Raw genomic sequence first — 18,624 nt, forward strand, 5'->3', positions numbered from 1 at the left:
CTGGCCTTGACACCTGTGTGAGCAAAGCCTGGTGTATCCAGCTCCTTTGCACCTCACTTTGGTGTCTGGCTTCTCAGCAGCTCCTGCACCCAGCCCAGCAGCCATGGCCTGGGAGGAAGGCCAGGTGAGCAGAGGAGGGAGTTTCAGGGTTCCTGCAAGCTTTGTGCACTAACTCAAACTCGTAACTCCTTCTCATGTCTCAGTTTGGGAAGGAGCTCCTGGCCATGGCAGTTAAACCAGCCTGCTCTGGCCCCTGCTTTCCCCTCAGCTGCTCCTGCAGGTCAGTCACAGGCCATCACAATTTTGTCAAGGTAGCTGCAGTTTGAGGCAGAAAAAAAAAAATGCTTTTCCTCTCAATCCCTCAGCTTTCAGCTGCTGGTGATGCCATAAATTCCCCTACTTCTCTGGTCACTGTAAAGTCTTTCAGGGTGGTCAGGACCTGAATTCCTCACACAGAAGAAGAAGCAGGGGGAAAGGAAACAGCAAGAAGGGCCTTCCCTGCCTTGGGGATCTGTCAAAAGGGCTCAGCGAGGCTCCAAACATGTGCTATAACTCTGCAATCCTTCTGCTCTTAGGTTACTACCTCTCACTCCCCTCTCACCAGTGCACACCCTCCTCCCAGCCTGTGCTTCCCACTCATGATCCAGGAGCCAGCAGCTCCATCTGGCTCCTTGGCCCCTCTGATCAGGTTCCTGGAGCTGCAGCATCTCCAAGTTTGTTATTGCACTTCAGCTTTGGAGTAACCAGGAGAGACAGAGCTCATCCAGCATCACAGGGCTGTGGCACCGAGTGCTGCTGAGCAAAGTGCCTGGATGGTTTCACCCCCTGCCCTGAGCCGTACAGCGCTGTCCTCTGCCAGTCCTTCCATCCTGGGCCTTAAATCCAGCTGCTGCATGAGACACAGGTGGGCTGCTGTGCCACCCCACACCACCCACCCTCACCTGAGGGCTGTGCTGAGATATCATGGGAGATCACTGGGAAATTGGCAGCAATGTGTCAGCACTGCCAGAGAAGGTGTTTGCCATGGGCATTGCTCCACCACGGAGCAGGACAGGAACAGGTGACCCTGCAGAAAGCTGTAGGTCTCCCAATGCACTGGCAAAAGAGCCCCCATGGAGTAAAGGAGCAATGCAGCTTGCCTTTGGAGATGTAGGGACATGGGATGGATGATGAGTTTCTCCATTGTTTGAAGGATGGTCTTGGGAAGGTTGGCCCAAGGTGCAGGGTTCGTGGTCTTTTCCCAACAAAGGCAGCTGCATGGAAAATTTACCCTGGGCAGAGCTCAATGCAAGCAGAGCCAAGCAGGAACTGCCACAGGGGTGAAAACCCAGAAAGTTTGGATTTGGTTTAGAAATTAAAATAAAAGCAAAAAAGTGAAAAAAAAAAAGTTAGCATTCATCTACCTTCTGGCTGCAGAGTCTTCCCGTGCTTGGACATCATTTCTACAGATGGATTAGAAATGCATCTTCTCTTTAGATGGGTCTTGGAATCACATGACCACAGGAGCATGGAGATTTGGGGAAGAACTATTGAATGTCATGAACTTTGCAGCTGGGTGGGGCCTTGGTTGGACAGAAAACCTTCCCACCTGAGCAGTGCTCCCAGGAGACAGTCTGACTTAGGAGCCAGCAACTGGCCTGAGAGGCTCCGAGTGTTGGGAGAGGATCAAAAACTCCCCTGGCAGTAAATCTTTCACCTGCCATGTGACTCACTGGGGCTTGTGGCCATTCCTCCGAGGTCGGCCCCGGGTCAGGATTTCTCCTGTCTCTTTAGCCCCCAAACCTGGAGATTTTTGTCTTATCTTTGACGCCATCTTGACACCGAAAACAAATTATGGCCCAATTACCCTTACTCAGAGGGGCTGGGGCTACCTTAAATGGCCACAACTACCAGGCGCTTCCTTAAGAGCGGTAATTAGTGGGGCGTGGGGTGGGCAGGGGGCAAGGACTGGGGGTACCCCTGGCATGAGGCTGCCCTTGCTCCCCTGTTTGCCGAGGCAGGAGGGGACATCCCACCCAGCCCCATCGCATCCTATCCCCTTCTATCCCGTCCTATCCCTGCTGCACCTTTGGGCTCCGCGCAGGCCGCGCAGAGGTGGGGCTCCCTGCCACTGTGGTGTCCGGGGTGCCTCCCCCAGCCCTGTGTCACCGGCTGGGGCCAGCCCAGAGGGGCCCCGTGACGGGAGGCAGCAGCCCTGGCCCTGGCCGTGACCTTCGGGACGACCTCGAGTGAGTCTCTGCCAGGGCTGTGCCTCTCATTCCAAGCTGGGACATTTCCCTGTTCACCCCGAGAGACACGGGACAGCAGCATCGCAACCTAACAACCGACCTGAAACTATAGAAATTTATTTTTCTTCCCATCTCTCTGTGTCATTACACCGCCCTCTCCTCTGCTCTGTCCCTGGGCATTTTTTGCTCAGGGCTGTGCTGTCTGCCTGAACCCAGCAGCTGTTTTGAGAGCTGGCAAATCCAGCCTGCAGCCTGTCCAGTGCTCATGGATGATCGGGTGTCTGGGTGTTTCTTTCTCTCTGCCCCCCCCCCCCCTTTTTTTTTTTTTTTTTTTTTTTTGTCAGATTGGTATTTTATTTGGCTCCATCCTGTCTACCGAGCTGTCCAGTGTAACCCTTCCCTTGCTGCTTCTGAGATAAGAATAGGCTCCCCCGAGATCAGATAAACAGGCCCATAAATACCTACAACAACAAGAAGCAGGGTCCGGGCTTGGCAGGAAAGGAGGGAAAAAAAAAAAAAAAAAAAAAGGAGCCATTCCTTTGCACGCCAAACCAGGGGCGCAGAGCGAGGGGTGGGAAGTATCCGACAGCCTCCTTGCCCACAGCATTGCCCCCTTGGCCAGACAGGGAGCCAGGGGCCGAGCAGGGCAGGCAGAGGGTCCCCGGCAGTGTCCCTCGTGGCTGGATTCCAGCGGCAGGGAACCTGGCACGTAAGATGCTGCCCCGGGGCCAAGCGATCCCTGCGTGCGTGTTCCTCTGCCCGGGCAACCGCGGGCCCCCGCCGGCGTGCCCCGAGCCAGCTGCTTCCCAACGGCACCAAGTTCACGGCAGGGTCGAGCCGAAGGTATGTGCAGGGCCGTCTCCCCTGACCGATGAGCTAGGCACTTCCATAGTAGCCAAAACTTCCAAGCTGATGGCCAAACTGTTCTTCCAGTGAGTTCTGGCGCCGGCGGCACCGGGAGCTCTGCCGCTGCCTTGCCGGAGGCTCCGGGGCGCCGCTCCCAGCCGTGGCTCGCTGCCGGGGGAAGGGAGGCTGTCCCGGTGCAGGGCTCCCATCCCCCTGCAGCTTCTCCCCCTTTGGGGTGAAGGGGTGACCCCATCCCAGGCTGGAACAGGCGCTGAACTGGAAGCTCGACCCCCCTTCCCGGCCCCGGAGTGGCGGAACCGCCTGAGCGGTGCCGAGCTGGGGAACGGAGCTCGCTGCTTGCAAATGCCTTGCAAAACCCCTCCCAAGGCGTTTTGGGGAGCGGGTAAGCCCAAGGCTACAGGAAATGTTTAGTGCATTTTTTTTTTTCGCCTCTCTCCCCCCAAATGCTGAGCCACTACCTCACAGGAAAACCCCCTTGGCTAGGCAGGGAAATCCTCTGCAGCCGAGGAAACGGAGAGCGCTTTCACTTACAAAATCCCGAGGAGCAGGGGAGGCTGGCACTGGGGACACCTTCCCCAGAAGTCAGCAGCCAGCAGGTACCACCACCAGAAACCTGTGGCAGGAAAAGAAAAAATCCTGCGGGTGCAGGCAGAACACCGCCCTGGCCGTGCAAGGTGCCCCTTCCCAGAAGCAAAACTGGAAACACAAAAGGTAAAAAACCAGCGGAGGTTTTCGGTGGGGTGAAAGGTGCGCAGGCTGCGGGCGATGTACCGTGGTGTGCCGGCACCGAGGACACGATTCCCGTCAGAGTCACCTTTGCCTCACAGCACAGCAAGTCCCGAGTCCCCATTTAACCCTTTCCCTCTCCCGCTGCCGAAGGGCATCCCCACTGGTGCTATAGGGATACACGGACACCGCTGGCACACAGAACAGGACTGCGGCTGGACGCATTTATGGGGAGCTGGACTGTAGCGTTAGCGACAGCTTGGGAGCTTTCCCACAGTAACCCAGCCTTTAGGAGACTGTGAAACTTAGACATAAAATAGCATCTTTGGGGATGACTTTCTGTACATTTTTTTTTCTTCTCTTTTTTTCCCCTTGAATGCTTTTGGGTTTGGGAGTGCCCTACTCTACTTCACTCATGGAGGTGGTATCATGCTAAACCTCTTATAGCTCGAACAAAAAATGTACCACCGCGGGCGGGCATTGCTTTTCTCTGGCAGTCAATTTTCATCTCAGCCTCGCTCAAAGGGATCAGAAAATAGATCAGGGGCAGGGAAGGCAGCCGTGCAGCGGCTCCGAAGCGAGGGAAGGCTGATTCACTCTTCATCGTGAGTTAATCACACTGGCTGTACCCCTCAATGTTTGTGTGAACCTCCATCTCTATTTGTACACATGCACAAAGTAGCTACAAAACCCAAGCTGCTTCCCCACGGGTGAGCTGGGGTACTCTTGATGTGAGCGGCTGCACAAGCACAGGCTGGTCGATGTGTCAGTATGTTAGAGATGTTGCATTATTACTTCTATACCTTTAGTCGCAATCAAAAGCATGGTTTCAAACAGAAAATGAAGACATCCCTGCTGTGAGCCCTCAGATTAGCCCTAGAATAATGTACTCATTTTCCCGTGCTGATTTCTTTGCCCCAAGCAGCCGCCCGAGTGTCAGGGTTTATCCCGGTGTCTCCGGGAACGACAGCGTGGGTCAGGATGGGAAGGCAGGATCAAGCTCTGAGCCCAGGCATGCACATCTTGCAGCTCGTTGGTAAGAGCAGCATGTGTGCACAGCATAAAGGAATAAGGATTTGGCTTTAATTATTAAGGATTATTAAGGATTTATGCCTGAGTGGTGGCAGAATTTGGGCTGCGTGAGCGTTGCTGTGTCTCAGGCTGGTGGCATCCATTGCGCTCGGATGGCGAGGAGGGGACGCTGCTCCTTGGAAATGTGGCCTGACAGGGCATCCCTGCGAGAAAGTGCTGCCGGTGCCAGAGCCGGGCGGCCTGCCCCGGCAGGACACGGGAGCCGAGCCCCGGCTCTCTGCGTGGCAGCAATAAAACCTGGGGCTCCACAGCTTTATGGTGCCATCCAGACGCTGTAAAGGCCTGATCCTGCCATCCTTCCCCACGCCAAACGCGAGTCCAATCCCTCTAGCAGGTCTCCTGGGCAGGGAGGGAAGGGCTTGTAGGGCAGGGGCAGAGTTCGTGCCCTGGAGGAGGTTGCGGGTACACATTTGCAGAGCTCCACCAGCTCCTGCGGTGAGCAAGGACGGCAAAAACAAGTCTCAAAGGATCCCGAGCTCCCCAAGGAGGAATTCCCTCACATGGATCGGCCCCACAGCAGAGCACTGACTTCAGGGATGTCTTTAATCCTGCAACATCCCAGTGGGCAGCACAGGGGACCGGGCAGCACAGGGGACCGGGCCAGAGCAGCGTGACTGCCGGAGCAGGGGAAAGCAGAGGGCTTGGACCCGAGGCCGTTTGCATAAAGATTAAATTTTATTTTATTAAATTTTTTTTAGCTATTCAGTTTTAAATACGTGGTGTGGCGCGCTCGGTCCCTCGGGAAGTGGTCATGCAGATCTGAGGTAGAAAACCCGGCACAGGAGTGTTCCCAAATGCACCTCTAGGTAGTTTCACCGCAGCCACACGTCGGTCAGGCAGCGGACGGGGAGAGGGGATCGGGGGCTCGTATTTACAACAGCAAACGAATCGAACCGTTCCAGTCCGGCCCCGCGGGGCAGGAGCCGCCGATCGCTGCTGGCAGCGGGAAGGAGCAACGATTACTGCAAATGCGGGAAGGGGACAGGGGGAAAGGGCCCGGCTGGTCCCCGCTGCCGGTGAGGCGGGCAGGACCCGAGCCCGCAAAGCGCTCTCGCCTCTCCCCCGCGGAGCATCCGTCCGGGCGGCGGGCAGCGGGGCCGGCTCCCCGTATCCTGCGCCTGGATGGGCTCCGAGGCCGGGCTGGGCTCTCTCCGACATTGCACATGGAGGGGCGGGCGGGGAGCGCCGTCGGGGCGGCGGGGCAGCTCTCAGGGGTTCAGTTCCAGAGCCCAGACCTGCTGGGGCCAACCCGTCCGGCCCTTCAGCTTCTTCTCGCCGTGACCCAGAGGCTGCGAATAGACCTCGGGCTGCTGCGGGAGAGGAGATGGGGAGAGGAGGGAGAAAGGAGCGGTCAGGAACGGAGCGGGGTCCCGGGCCGCCCGCCCGCCCCTTGCGCCCGCCGCAGGGCTGCAGCCGGACCCCGCAGCTCCGAGCGGCTTTGCCAGCCCGAGGACAAAGAGGGGCTTTAGGGGTCCCCAAGCGCCATCCGCCCGCTGCAGCAGGGGAAGAAGCGGCCGCCCTTGCTCCGAATCGCTCCTACGCCCGCTTGTCTTGGGAGAGCTCCCGGGAGAGGGGAAGGACAGACCGGGGGAGGCTCCGCCGCGGCCAGTCCCGGCCCCGGGGGCTGATCCCTCTCGGAAAATGCTCAGAAGCCCAACCGGCCAGTCGGCCGGGCTATTTTCCGAGGAGTTTCCCTCCACAGATTTGCTATTACCACTACTACTACTACTACTACTACTACTACTACTACTACTATTATTATTATTACTACTATTATTGTTACTACGATGGGAAAAAAGGCTTCAGCGAGGCCGGGAGAGTTTAAGAGGATTTTTCCCCCTCCAGCCCCAGGGTTTTTCCCGCCCGCTTCTGGCCCACGGAGAGCAGGGATGCGGGTCCCGATCCGCCTCTTACCGTCTCCCTTTTCCTCTTGTTCTCCCTTCCGTCCGCCTTCTTGAGTTCGGCTTTGAAGCCCTCGGTGTCCCCGGGCTGGCTGTCCTTGGCCAGCACCTCCATCAGGTAGGCGATGTAGCTGGTGGCCAGGCGCAGGGTCTTGATCTTGGAGAGCTTGGTGTCGGCGGGCACGTTGGGGATGCACTCGCGGAGCTCGGCGAAGGCGCTGTTGATGCTCTCCGTCCTCCGCCGCTCCTTCTTGGGTCCCCCGACCCCTTTTCGCCGTCCCAGGCGGCCGCTGAGAGCCTCCAGCCGCCCCGGGCCGGCCGGGCCGTACTCGGCGGGGCCGTAGTTAGGGCTCTGCCCGGCGAGCTCGGGGGTCGCCTCTGCCGGGTTGAGCACCCAGCCGGGAAAGTAGGCGCGCTCCTGGTGGCACCGCGCCGCCGGCCCGAAGAGGAAAGGGTCGTGCAGCATGTGGTGGTGATGGTGGTGGTGGTGGTGATGCTGGTAGCCCCCCACCAGGTTCATGATCCGCTCCGCTGGCCCCGGGGGCCGCTCAGCAGCGCTCCATGGCCGGGCGGGAGGCGCTCCCCGCCGGGCGGGCGCGGCGGGCTGCGGGGAGCGCGGCTCCGGTGGCGGAGGCGGCTGTGGGGTTTGGGGTGGGGCGGTCGGGGTTTGGGGTTTTGGGTTTGTTGTTTGGGGGTTTTTTAACCCCTTCTGGAGCCTCCTGACCCTGCCTTTATATAGGGCCGCGGCCCCCCCGCCGTGGAGCCAATGGGGAGGGGAGGATGCGCGGAGGCCTCGGGGGGAGCGAAGCGGCGGAGGGGGCGTGCGCCGGGCTCGGGGGCTTGGGCTCACACCTCCGCCGCTTGCCCTCGGTCCCGCCTGCTCCTCGCTTTCAGGGAGAAGGGGGTGAGGGAGAACCGAGGGGCACCCCACCCCCGTCCCGGAGCGCTTCGATTCCCGCTGCCGGGGCGGGCGTGTCCGAGCCCCCCGAGAGCCGCCGCGCCCGGCCGGGGGAGGAGAGGCGGCAGCGGGACGGGGGAGCCCCGGCTGTCCCGAGCCCCGACGGCCGGGCCGGGCCGGGCCGTGTGCGCGCTCCGGGCCGCAGTGACCCGGGGACTCTATGTTCCCAAACGCCGAGTCCCCACGCGGGACAGGCGCGGCTCCGTGGGAGCGGAGCGCGGCGGAGCCGGGCCGGCAGTGCGGGGTGCTCGGGGCCGCCCTCGGAGCCGGGGGGCCGGGGATGGGGAGGAAAGGGGCTGAAGGTATCGGAGTGAGGCGGGCTGGTCACCCCTGCGGTTGGGGCTGGCAGGGATGGGGTGTGGGCTCCCTGCACATGGGCTCCTGGCCTGCTCCGTGGGTTGCACAGCTGCACTCCTGTAGAGCACACGCTGTGCAGGGCAGGCTGCACAAATCCACCATGCACTGCTGCTCACACCAATGCCCTGCGCACGGGTCCCACATGCACCACATGCATGCACCACACAACTCTCTGTGCTGCACACATGCTCCACAAACGCGTCACACACGTGCACCCATGCATGTTACATACGCCAGCAGCACGGATGTGCCACACAGTGCCATTACATGACACACACACGTGTGGCACACGCACACCTATCACACACACGGCTTCTAAACACGTGTGTGTGTGCTGCTCACCCGTGCACAGACACTGCATAGATACGTAAATATATAAAAATTATACTGTCCATGCACACAAACGTATTTACAATAGGGAGGTGGGGACCTGTCCTGCATTTCTCTGTCCCAGCCAGGCTACAAAAGGGCTGGGGGCACCCGCTGAGTCTGGGATCTTGTACTTCACCACAGCCCCAAACCCAAGCCCAGGGTGGAGCCCTGAAGTGGACAGCACATCCTGCCTGCCTCTGCACCCACGGGAAACAGATCCCCAGGAGGACGTCTCCCCAGAGCCCGGGTTTCACCCTGATGGGTGACATTGGGGCTGACCCCTGCTGTCGCTGCAGTGGCTCCCAGTGAGGACAGGCTGGGCACAGCAGTGGTGATCACAGCGCGGCGGGGCAGGAAGGGGCTTTGGGCCCAAGGTATGTTAGCGATTAACGGCGCTTTCCAGCGATTCATCTTGCAGCGGAGGGTGGAAACGTTGGAGGGTTGTTTGCAGGCGCTTGTATTAATCATCCGGGCTAACACACCATTAACGTCCTCCTGCATTTTAAAGATGACAAATTTTATTTGACTTCTCTCAATCACGGTTCCCGGGCGGATTCGGGAGCCACTTAAATGCCTCGGATTTTCCATCGTTAGTTGTTACAAGGCGAGTTGCAGAGGCAGGAGGCTGGGGGGGCCGGGGCAGGGTGCAAGCAGGTCTCCGGTTCTGCCGGGCCCCGGCGGCTGGGGGGGAGCGGCCGTGCCGGATCTGCCCAGCTTTGTTCCCCCCTGCTTTGTTCTCAGCTGCTGCAAAGACCCCGCTTCCCCACCCCCTTTAAACAAGCGCCCTGCGAACATTTGCTAGTGATTACTCTCCTGTTAGAGCCAGGCCTTGGGTAGGGTAGGGCGTCGGATCCCCGATTTCCTTCCTAACAGCCGTGGTTGGGTGGGATCCCCAAGCCTGGCTCAGAGCTCGTGGGAGCCAGTGCCCACCTGGGAGAAGTTCAGGGGTCCCACCTCATGCCTCACCCCTCCATGCTGGCAGGGCATCACCTGTGGAGCCCTGCTCCTCTTACAAACCATGCAGGCTCCTTGCTGAGCTTCTCCCCAGTTCTACAAACTGCCAGGTTAGAGCCTGTGCCACCCAACCCCAGCTCTAGAAATACATCCCAAAAATAGCCCTTTCATCCCCATAGCCCTGCATTGCACAGGCCACTTACAGCCACATCCAGCTGGGAGCTGTCGCCTTGAGCCGTGCACCAGAGTCACCTCAGGCTGCCAAGACAGGTAAGTCCAGCCCAAGCCCGGGCATTATCTTGCTTAATCCACCCCCTGATGGAGGTCCCTGGACCCTGCAGAGTTTGGAAATGCTCAGCTGAGCAAACAGTGGGACCAGAGGGTTGATTTTCCTTTGGAAAATCGTTCTAATCTTTCGTGTTTTAATAAAATAATAAAACCAGAGCCCTTTTCATGCCGACACCTTCTAAATCAAACCAGACTGCCTTTGTCATGGCGTCCAAATTTAGCACTTCTCAAACTTTTGGTGATTTTCTTTAATTTCACATCTCCCCAGTTGCATGGGGGAGAAAATGCCGAGCAGTTTGCATTAAGTGATTTATGGCTGGCATGGCAGGAGGAACCACATTTCTCTCCACCTGTTTTCCTTCAAATCTTTCCCAGAGAAAGATTTCCTGCCCTCATGGCCAGGTGATAGTGAAGGGGCCAATGCTGCATGTTGGGAGTGAGGTTATCCCAGGTCTCTCTGAATCCCAGCACCCCAAACCCAGCAGGAGCCACCAAGCTCTGCATCCATCCCCATTTCTGGGACAGGAGCTGAGGTTTTGGCCCTGGCCCCTCAGCCACCTCCTTATCAGTGCCCAGCGAGCGGCAGCCCCGGCTGTCCTGTGACTTTGACGCCAGCTCTGCTCCCCCCCTCTGGCTCCCTTATCTAAATAGGAGCGTAAATCAGGGCCTTGGCAGATGCCCTGGCAGGACAGGGACTCCATAAAAAGGGGCTCTGCTCCAGCTCTGTTTACATTGCAGCCCCGTAAAATATTCCCCTTGTCTTCCTTGTTAGCGTCTCCCTGCAGCATCCCGGCACCCTGCTGCACCCACATTCCCCCGCCCCGAGCTCCACTGAAGCCCCAGGGTGCAGCCAGGAGGGTCCCAGCCCTGCCACCCCACAGCCCCACACTGTGTCCCCATCAGAGATGCCCAGGGTACCTCCTCACTCAGCCACTGCTCTCGATCCCCTTCTCAGCCACTGCAGGCGCAGAGCAGGGCTGAGCCAGCTCCCCTGGGCAGCTGGGTTGTGTCTAAAGGTGCCCCTGGGTATTTATAGCACTTGCCTGAAATAATGCAATAATAATCACTCAGCACCTTCCTAACAGTTCTGCTGTCAGAGGCCTCGGGGGACGATGGCAAAAACCCTTGGGAAACTGAGGCATGAGCAGAGTCTGCTTCAAGGAGAGCTGCAAAGAGCCGCTCTGGGGGATTATTTTCCTCCTGGCAATGTGAGGAGCAAGAGAACCTGCAGAAGTGGATGGAATCAAGTCAGTTTGGTCAGCAACGAACTCAGCTCTGGGGTCACAGCCAAGGCTGGGCTGTAAAAACCCACTCAGGGCATCCCTCCTCCCCACCAGGGTTTGCCACATGTGTCCTGCTGTGCCAGGAGGGGTTTCACAGGGGTGAGGGGTGCTGGGGTGCAGCAGAGCCCACGCTTGCTGGTGCCCGTGCTCTCCTCTGCCCACACACTCCCTGAGTCCCCCAGACTGCATCACTGGGCTGCTTGATCCTGCATCAGCACCACAGGAGCAACTCCAAGTGGGGTTCAGTCTGTCAGAGCCCCATGGAAGGAGCAGGAGGAACTGGGGGTGAACACAGGGCTGTGCCTGGATGTTCCTGTTCCCAGCAGCAACCCACAGCGTCTTCTCTGTCCACACCCCTCCCGTGCCGCCCCTACGGCGACACACAGGATGGTTGCAACCATTGCCCCTCAAGAAATACCATCTATTTATGGCCCAACAGCCACTGCCTTGCGTGGATAAATCAAAAGGAAAACAAAGCTTTACGGAAAAAAGTACTAAATTTTCCATGTGCTCCTGAAGGGATGGGCCAGGCACTCGCTGTTTATTTTTTGGGCTCTCTCTTTGCTAGTACTGTAAGTGACATTGTGTTTACAAAAGTTTTTATGTCATCAGAGCAAAGTCACAGCTCAGCTTCCTCTCCTGTGTATTTTATGTAGATGGATGTGTCTGTGAGGAACATTCAAACTAAACAGAGAGCTGGTTTATAGGAAAATGTATTTATTTGAAAAATCGTAACTCACAATTTCGGCAAAACCGGGCTCCACATTTATTGCTGCTAATGGGGTGTGGCGGCCATAAATTAACCTGGAAAATTGCTGCGGCCATTTCAACAATGGCTCATTGTGCTGATGGAGAAGCAGCTCCTCAAAGACGGCTCATGTCAATTTGAAATTGAGTCTGCATGTGAACAATAGGTAAAGGGAAGGTAACAGCAGCCTCGCTGCTGGAACCAGCCCCAAAATCATTGCTCTAGGCTGCCATGGGTGCCCTGAGTCTCACTTTAAACAGAGCTGTTCCCTCATCTGATTGCCATGGAAATCAGTGGAAGGAGGCTCCACCTGCCATTAAGGGTAATTTCTATTTATATTACATTACCTGTCATAGACACGTAATTGTCTATGGCAGAAAAACCCAGTCCGTGAGCTCTTACTGGCAGCCCCGGTGAGCCACATGCATGGAGTGTGGCTCCAGTCGCTCCCTGGTTGACCTTTCTTCTTGAAAGAAGTTTAGCACTGAATCAGGAGTGATGCTCTTACCCTAAAACCTCTTATTTCCCCACTCAGATTCCTTGCTGAGACAAACACTGATCCCCAAAACCTCGAGGCTACTGCTGACCCTGGGGTACAAGCTGCCACTCTCATTCTCCCATCCTTCATCACCTGGCTCAGGACAGGGTTTGGCTGCTGGTTCGTGGTGGCAACTCTCCACTCGTGGGGAGTAGTGGAGAAGAGCTCCCAGATGATTCAGGTCCCTGACAAAAACCAGTGCCTTTTCCTCCTTGAACCACTTTCCACTCCTGAAGCAAATTTACAAGGGCTCTAAAATGTCCTGCTCCAGGGCATCAGCCAACTGCTAATGGCCGGGGATTGGGAAAGACATTTCCTCTGCTGAGAAGGATTGCATAAGCGCTTATTAAGGCAGCTCCTGGCGTCTTCGTCAAAAGCATCTGGTTTGGGGCATAGCTGGAGACAAACTGCTGGGTCTGGGTGGGCAGAGCTGGACTCACTGCTTCCAACCTTTCCCTTGGTCAGATGTTAGTGCAGGTTTGGGTCATCTCCTGTGTGCTGGTGGGGAAAGGGAGGTGGGTCATGACATGAGATGTGTCTTTCTCCCTCTCCCCCTGCTCTCCATTAATCCTGGTGGTGCCACTGTGGGGACTTCTCTTCCCACTCCTTCCAACTCCAGGAGCTCAGGGACCTTCCAACCCCAGGTAATATGACACCACGTGTGCATGAGGGATTTCCCTGGTCCCTGCTTACCCCACCATCCCACATTCCTTGAAAAAGGAGCTTTCCCTCCTGTCCCATTGCTGTTGTGGCTGGCACAAGGACTGACCTGGCTCGTTGGGTGAGCTCCTGTTCTGCGCCATGTTTGTATGACACTGCAGGTAAATGGCTTTGTGGTGGGAAAAGGCTGCTGAAAGGGGTCCAGACCACCAAAATAGATTGGGATGCTTTTGACAGGGCTCCGTCACAGGCTCAGTGTGATGTGCTGGCACTGCAGAGCAGCCAGAGCCAGGAAACAGCATCCTGTCCATGTTTCCCTGTGGTGGGACCACGTCCTGGTATCCCTATTTCCTACCTTCCTCTCTGTGTGGATCCACATGGGGTTTTTCATTCATTTTGTCTCTAAGGTTTTTCAGGGCAATTCCAGTTCTCATCACACAGTGTTTCATGCCAGGTCTGGCTATGCCTTCCCAACTGTGCCAGGGTAGGACAATGAGGACAATTAGTGGTGCCTTATTATCCTGGTTATACTCAGCTCTCTCAAAATTCCAGGTTTTCTCTCTGCTCAGGTGAAGGAGTTACTATTCACTTCCATGGGAGCAGAGGGACTGATTTTCCCTTGGTTCTCCCCACTGCATCCTGAGATGTCTGTGCAGCTGCCGGGCCAGCCATTACAGAAAGACTCTCAAGATGGGTTTTCCAAGGTTGAGTTTTTTTGCAGATTGAGATGATTTTAAGAATTAACAAGCATCTGTTAATACTTTTTTTTTTTTGCAACAGAAAATTATTTGGGAGTTGGGGGTCTTAAATAATTTTAGTGCGTTTTCCCACCCCTTTTTCCACTATTTTATAAATGGGAGGTGGCAGAAGCCTCCCAGGAGCTCATTATTCCCCATCCCAAACTGGGGTCCAGCACCCAGCATGACTGTGCTGTTGCCTTCATAGGCATGGGGGAAAGTGGGGGGATTTGGGGGTAAAAAAGACACAGAGACACTGAGCGTCCTTTGGTCAGTATGGTCCATGGTGTCACCACGGATATTGTACCTCCCTGCATCCAGGGAGTCACAGGATGGGGATATGCTGTAAAAAGTGAATCCAGACCTCCAAAGAATAACGCTTTTATTGTATATCAATATACACAGTAAATATGTGTCTCCTCCTAACATGTTCTGGAGGAAAAAACTGTCTGAAATGGAGCTTATTGGAAGGAAATAAACTGCTCCCATAAAAATGCTGATCCCTCCCTACTTCTCAAAACTGAAACAAAATCGTCTGCTGTGAGCTGAAGACCTTTCTTCTCTTGGCTCCTGGTTTTCCAAGAAGACCAGGGAACATGAAGGAAAAACGAGCCTTCCTCATTAAAACACGCTTAAACGAAACTCCAGTTTTCTCTTAAACTTTTGCTTGGAAACATTTGGAGCAGCTTCGTGCGAACCAGTTCTGCTCTTTGGAAGGCCATTAAAATAAAAAACCACCCAACCCAAAATAGCCATCTCTGCAAGAAGCATCTTGTTTGGACAAAAGTGGTTTGTTTTACACCGTAAATCCAAACACTCCTGGGGAAACGTTGTGAAATCCGTCGCACCGGCGGTGCAGCGGCTCCAGGGATGTTCTGTGGGACATGGACAAAGCTGGTGGGTGCTGGCAAGGTGATGGCCACCACCAGCACTTCACTGCTGATTATCCCAGCTGCTGGAGTATCCCTGACTTCAGCACAGTGCATTTTCTATCAGGGTACAGGCTTGCCGGGCTGAGTTCTGGCAGGGAGGGATTTTGTACCAGCGTTCAGCCCCACTCTGATCTTGCCCCAGAGCTCCTGTGGCCGCTCTGAAAGGCCTGTCGTATTCAGGAGCTGAGAACACTCACCCTGGGACAAACAAAACCCATTTTCCAACAAGGTGTTAAAGCCCTTCTAAAGTTTTTTGGGTTTTTTGGTGTTTTCTGTTGTTGCTGTTTTTTGTTGTTTTTTTTTTTTTTTTTTTTTTTTTTTTTAACATACTCCATGTTATACATAGAGCACAAAAATTAGGATTTTTTTCTTCCTAAAAAGAATCCAGTAATTTCCAGTAATTCCTAAGCCAGCAATATACATACATCAGCAATTCTGATACTATGTATATAAGAATATACTTGCATATATAAATCAATATTTGAATATATAAATAAAATAAATGTAAGTACAAATATAATTATAGTTGTAGTTGTAAATATAAAGAAATATATATAGTGTATATATATATGTATGTATGTATGGTGCTGCTTTTTCTGCTAGAGGCATCAGTCTGTGATTTAGGCACAAATATTTCTATCCCAGGGTCTTTAGCAGTGAAGTTTTGCCATGTTGCTGCCCCTCCTGTGCAGCAAGCCCAGCCTGACGAAGCCCTGCCAGGAACCCAACACCCACAGAATTAGGGAGAAGCTGTTCCTCATGGATTTGCCTGAACCTGCCAGTTTATGGGGGAAACTGGGATCCTCTGGATGGCCACTCCACCTCTCTGTGGCTCTCCAGGAGGAAGCTGGCCCAGCCTCATCTGCTGGGTGTGATGCTGAAATTGTGGGGTGGAGGGTGGTGAGCCCCCAGTGTCACTCCTCCCACCCCAAGACCTGCTGCCCCCACCTTTCCTCTGGAGGGGATGGGGGGAGAAGGGGCTACACCACTGTGAAGCTGCAGTCTTAGAGGGTGGTAGTTGTTTTCTTGGGCCAAAAGGACAAGAGACATCATGTCTAAAGATGACAGGCTCGATTTGCTGTGTCATTAACCAGAGCTGAAACTCTAGATGGGCTGGGTCTCCTGCGAGCTGCACACTGCTTCCCTCACTGCTGCTGAGCTCTGATTCTGCCAGATAAGGGCCTTTGTGGGTGCGTTTCTCTTGCTCAGACCTTGTTTTAATTCCACGGATGCTATTATGCAGTCTATGGGATGAGGAAATTTTTTCTCCCCCTCTCCCACATGTATCTGAATGTGCCCCCTAAAATACACTGGCTCCGCAGCACACGTGTGCTCCCCCGGGTATTTGTAGGGACTTCAAATAAGCACAAAGCAAAACCCTCCTTCTCTCCACGGAAAAAAATCCTCATTCCCGACCTTCCTCAGCCTTGAGAGCTCATGGAAATAAGTCCCAGGATCCAACCCCGGAGTGGTGTGGTGGCAATGGTGTGAGGTGCATGCAGGCAGCAGAATCGGGAAGCCCCACAAAAGCCCCATAACCACCCATCTCTTGGTCCTGGCTGTGGTTACAAACCCCATTCCAGGTTAAAAGCAGCTGAGACCCAAATGTGGTGGAGGAGGAGAGCAGCCACCAGCCAGGTGAGCTGAGCTCCAGCATTTGGCCACACCAGGGGCTGTGCTGGGCTTATGGACACCAGCACCTAAACACAAAGCACTTCTTTAGTGAACAGGGGTGCTCTGGGCTCTGAGCAGCCCCTGTCTTTGCAAGCAGAAAGCTGGAGGCGACAGGGCTCACACGGAGCTTGCTGGAAAGGGATCAGTGGAGCCGAGTGTGCTGCCCGCCTGCGCCGCATGAGCCGGCTCAGAGCACAGTAGGAAAAAATACCGCAATAGGCAAAGCATCTCCCATTTGCCCCTAAGCTCCGGCTCTTCCTGTGCTGATAACAAGCCCAGTAAATCTCCTTACAGCAGTGAGACATTTTTTCCCCTCTCCTTCCCTCCTCACAGCCTTGTCAGACCGCACCGGCTGTGGGAGCTGTGGTGGGACTGCCCTCCTCACCCCTCTGTGGGGAAGAATCCCAAAGCATGCAGCCCCCCGAGCATCCCAGCAGGTTCCAGAGGCTTCAAGCCCTGCCCTGAGGTGTGGGAAGGAGCTGGGTGCAGGCTGGAGCTGTCTCCTCTCTAATTGCCCCCGGAGCCCTGTGGCTGAGCCACTTGCTGCTATCTCAGGCCATCGCAGCTGGTGCTGGGCTGAGTCAGGAGAGATGGAGACTGATACTGACCCTCTTGTCCGACTGACAGGGGTGCAGGGCAAGAGTGGAGCAGGAAAACCGGAGATGTACATGCCCAAAATCTCCCTGGCTTTAGTGCTTTGGATGAAATAGGGAGCTTAGGCAGTGAGCAGGTTCCCATCAGCAGTTTGGTGCTCAGTCCTGGGATGGATGAGCCCCAGTGACCTGTCAGATGTAGCTCCTGACCTGGGAGGGTTTGAGCCTGCAAAGCCTGGCAGAAAGAGCGTTCTGAAAAAGCAGCTCTGGATATGACTGGCAGCAGAATGGGGTTTATTCAGTTTAGGGGTTGTGGTGGGGCACAGGCCTCATCATTTCCCATGCAGAAGACGGTCACAGAGCTTCCTCCCACTTGCTCTTTTTATGGTTGAGGGCCAGGACCCCCTTCTGGTCCCACCACGCTGCTGTTCCCTCCCCACAACCAGCACCCTGCCACCAGATTGCCCCCAGTAAATGCCACCAGGCCATGGCTCAGCTGCTGCCCTGTTGGGATCTTCCTCCCTCATGCATCAGCAAACGCTGCTCATTTTCCTCTTCCTCTCACAAATTCCTCATAAATTTCCCGCTGCCGGCTCCACCAGCACCATGTTCCCATTAAACCTTGCAGGCTGATTGCATCTGTCAGTGTCACTGTCTGGGGCTGGAATGTGTCACCCTGCTCCAGAGGAGTCATGTATTCAGCCGTGGCAGAGCATTTCAGGACAAAGCACTGGGTTAGATCACGGTGGGACAGTTTTCCTGCAGTGGCAAGCACTGATCCATCTCACGGAGCGGGAGGAAAGCACCGCCTCTGGATTCTTTCCTATTTATTTTTCCTAAACAGAGGGCTGAGAAGTGCGAGAGTCACCTACCAACAGGATCCTGAACTTTGCTGGAGTGTCCTGAAGAAAGGGAGTTTGCTTTAAAAAGTCTCCAAACCCCATGAATTTGGAGCAGACATTTTTTTCCACCATCTCTGTCATGTTTCACCGCTTTTGTTCGGATTCTTGGGGTACCCGGTTGGTGGCAGGGGTGACCCCATTGCTGCATGTACTTTGGGATCCCTGCTGTGTGGTAGCAAGGGCTACCTGTGGGGTCTGGGATGTCCACAGTAGCAGAGGAAGGAGGTACAACCATGACCCAGCACCTCACCATGTCCCTGCAGGCAGTGGGACAGGGAAACTCTGGTGGTGACAGTGCAGTGACCGTGGGGAGTAGCCAGCTATGACACTCCCATGACCATACCAGGTCCCTAATGCTGAGGAGGGATGGTCTCTTGAGACATTAGGTGTGATAAACAGACATTCAGAGTTAAAACATAAAATGAAATTACTCCTCTGCTCTCATTATCCATGTAAATGTGCAGCTGCATGCAGGAATCCCACATGCTGGAAAATACTTCATCCTGACCATCAGGAACTTCATTCCCTGACCCTGCCTGGGAAATCTCATCCCTGAAGTGGCAGAGATGTGTGTTTGGGTGGGGCATGGAGTGAGATGAGGAGATGAAGGGACAGCTGTAACCTCGAGGACAGGCACCCTTGTGCAGCGGCTGTGCAGCAGGACCGAGTCATTCCCAGCACGGTGATGGACTCAGCTGCTTTCCTTTGGGATACATATCCTTGGATGGGACTGTGCCACAGGTAACAGGTTTCCCATTGCTTTTCCTCAGCTACCTGTGCTGGTGTCCTCGAAGGGGGGCTCAGATGTGCTGGG

At 55.3% G+C, this 18,624-nt stretch overlaps 1 protein-coding gene across 2 annotated transcripts; it reads right to left on the reverse strand.

The window, feature by feature from the left end:
• Positions 1–5,615: 5,615 nt before the first annotated feature.
• Positions 5,616–7,395, reverse strand: HAND1 (heart and neural crest derivatives expressed 1). 2 transcript variants are annotated; one of them, XM_066197176.1, is made up of 2 exons: positions 6,828–7,395; positions 5,616–6,220 (listed from the first exon to the last, which is right to left on the reverse strand). In XM_066197176.1, exons 1-2 carry the CDS (start codon positions 7,332–7,334, stop codon positions 6,122–6,124), a joined length of 606 nt encoding a protein of 201 aa, XP_066053273.1. In that variant the 5' UTR covers positions 7,335–7,395; the 3' UTR covers positions 5,616–6,121. The 2 variants fall into 2 exon arrangements, with proteins under 2 accessions (XP_066053273.1, XP_066053272.1); XM_066197175.1 differs by having other exon boundaries at positions 5,616–6,223.
• Between the last annotated feature and the right edge of the window lie 11,229 nt (positions 7,396–18,624).

This window comes from Chamaea fasciata, unplaced genomic scaffold (genome assembly GCF_029207755.1).
Source record: "Chamaea fasciata isolate MVZ Bird 193981 ecotype frontalis unplaced genomic scaffold, bChaFas1.0.hap1 SCAF_15, whole genome shotgun sequence".
Lineage (NCBI taxonomy): Eukaryota > Metazoa > Chordata > Aves > Passeriformes > Sylviidae > Chamaea > Chamaea fasciata.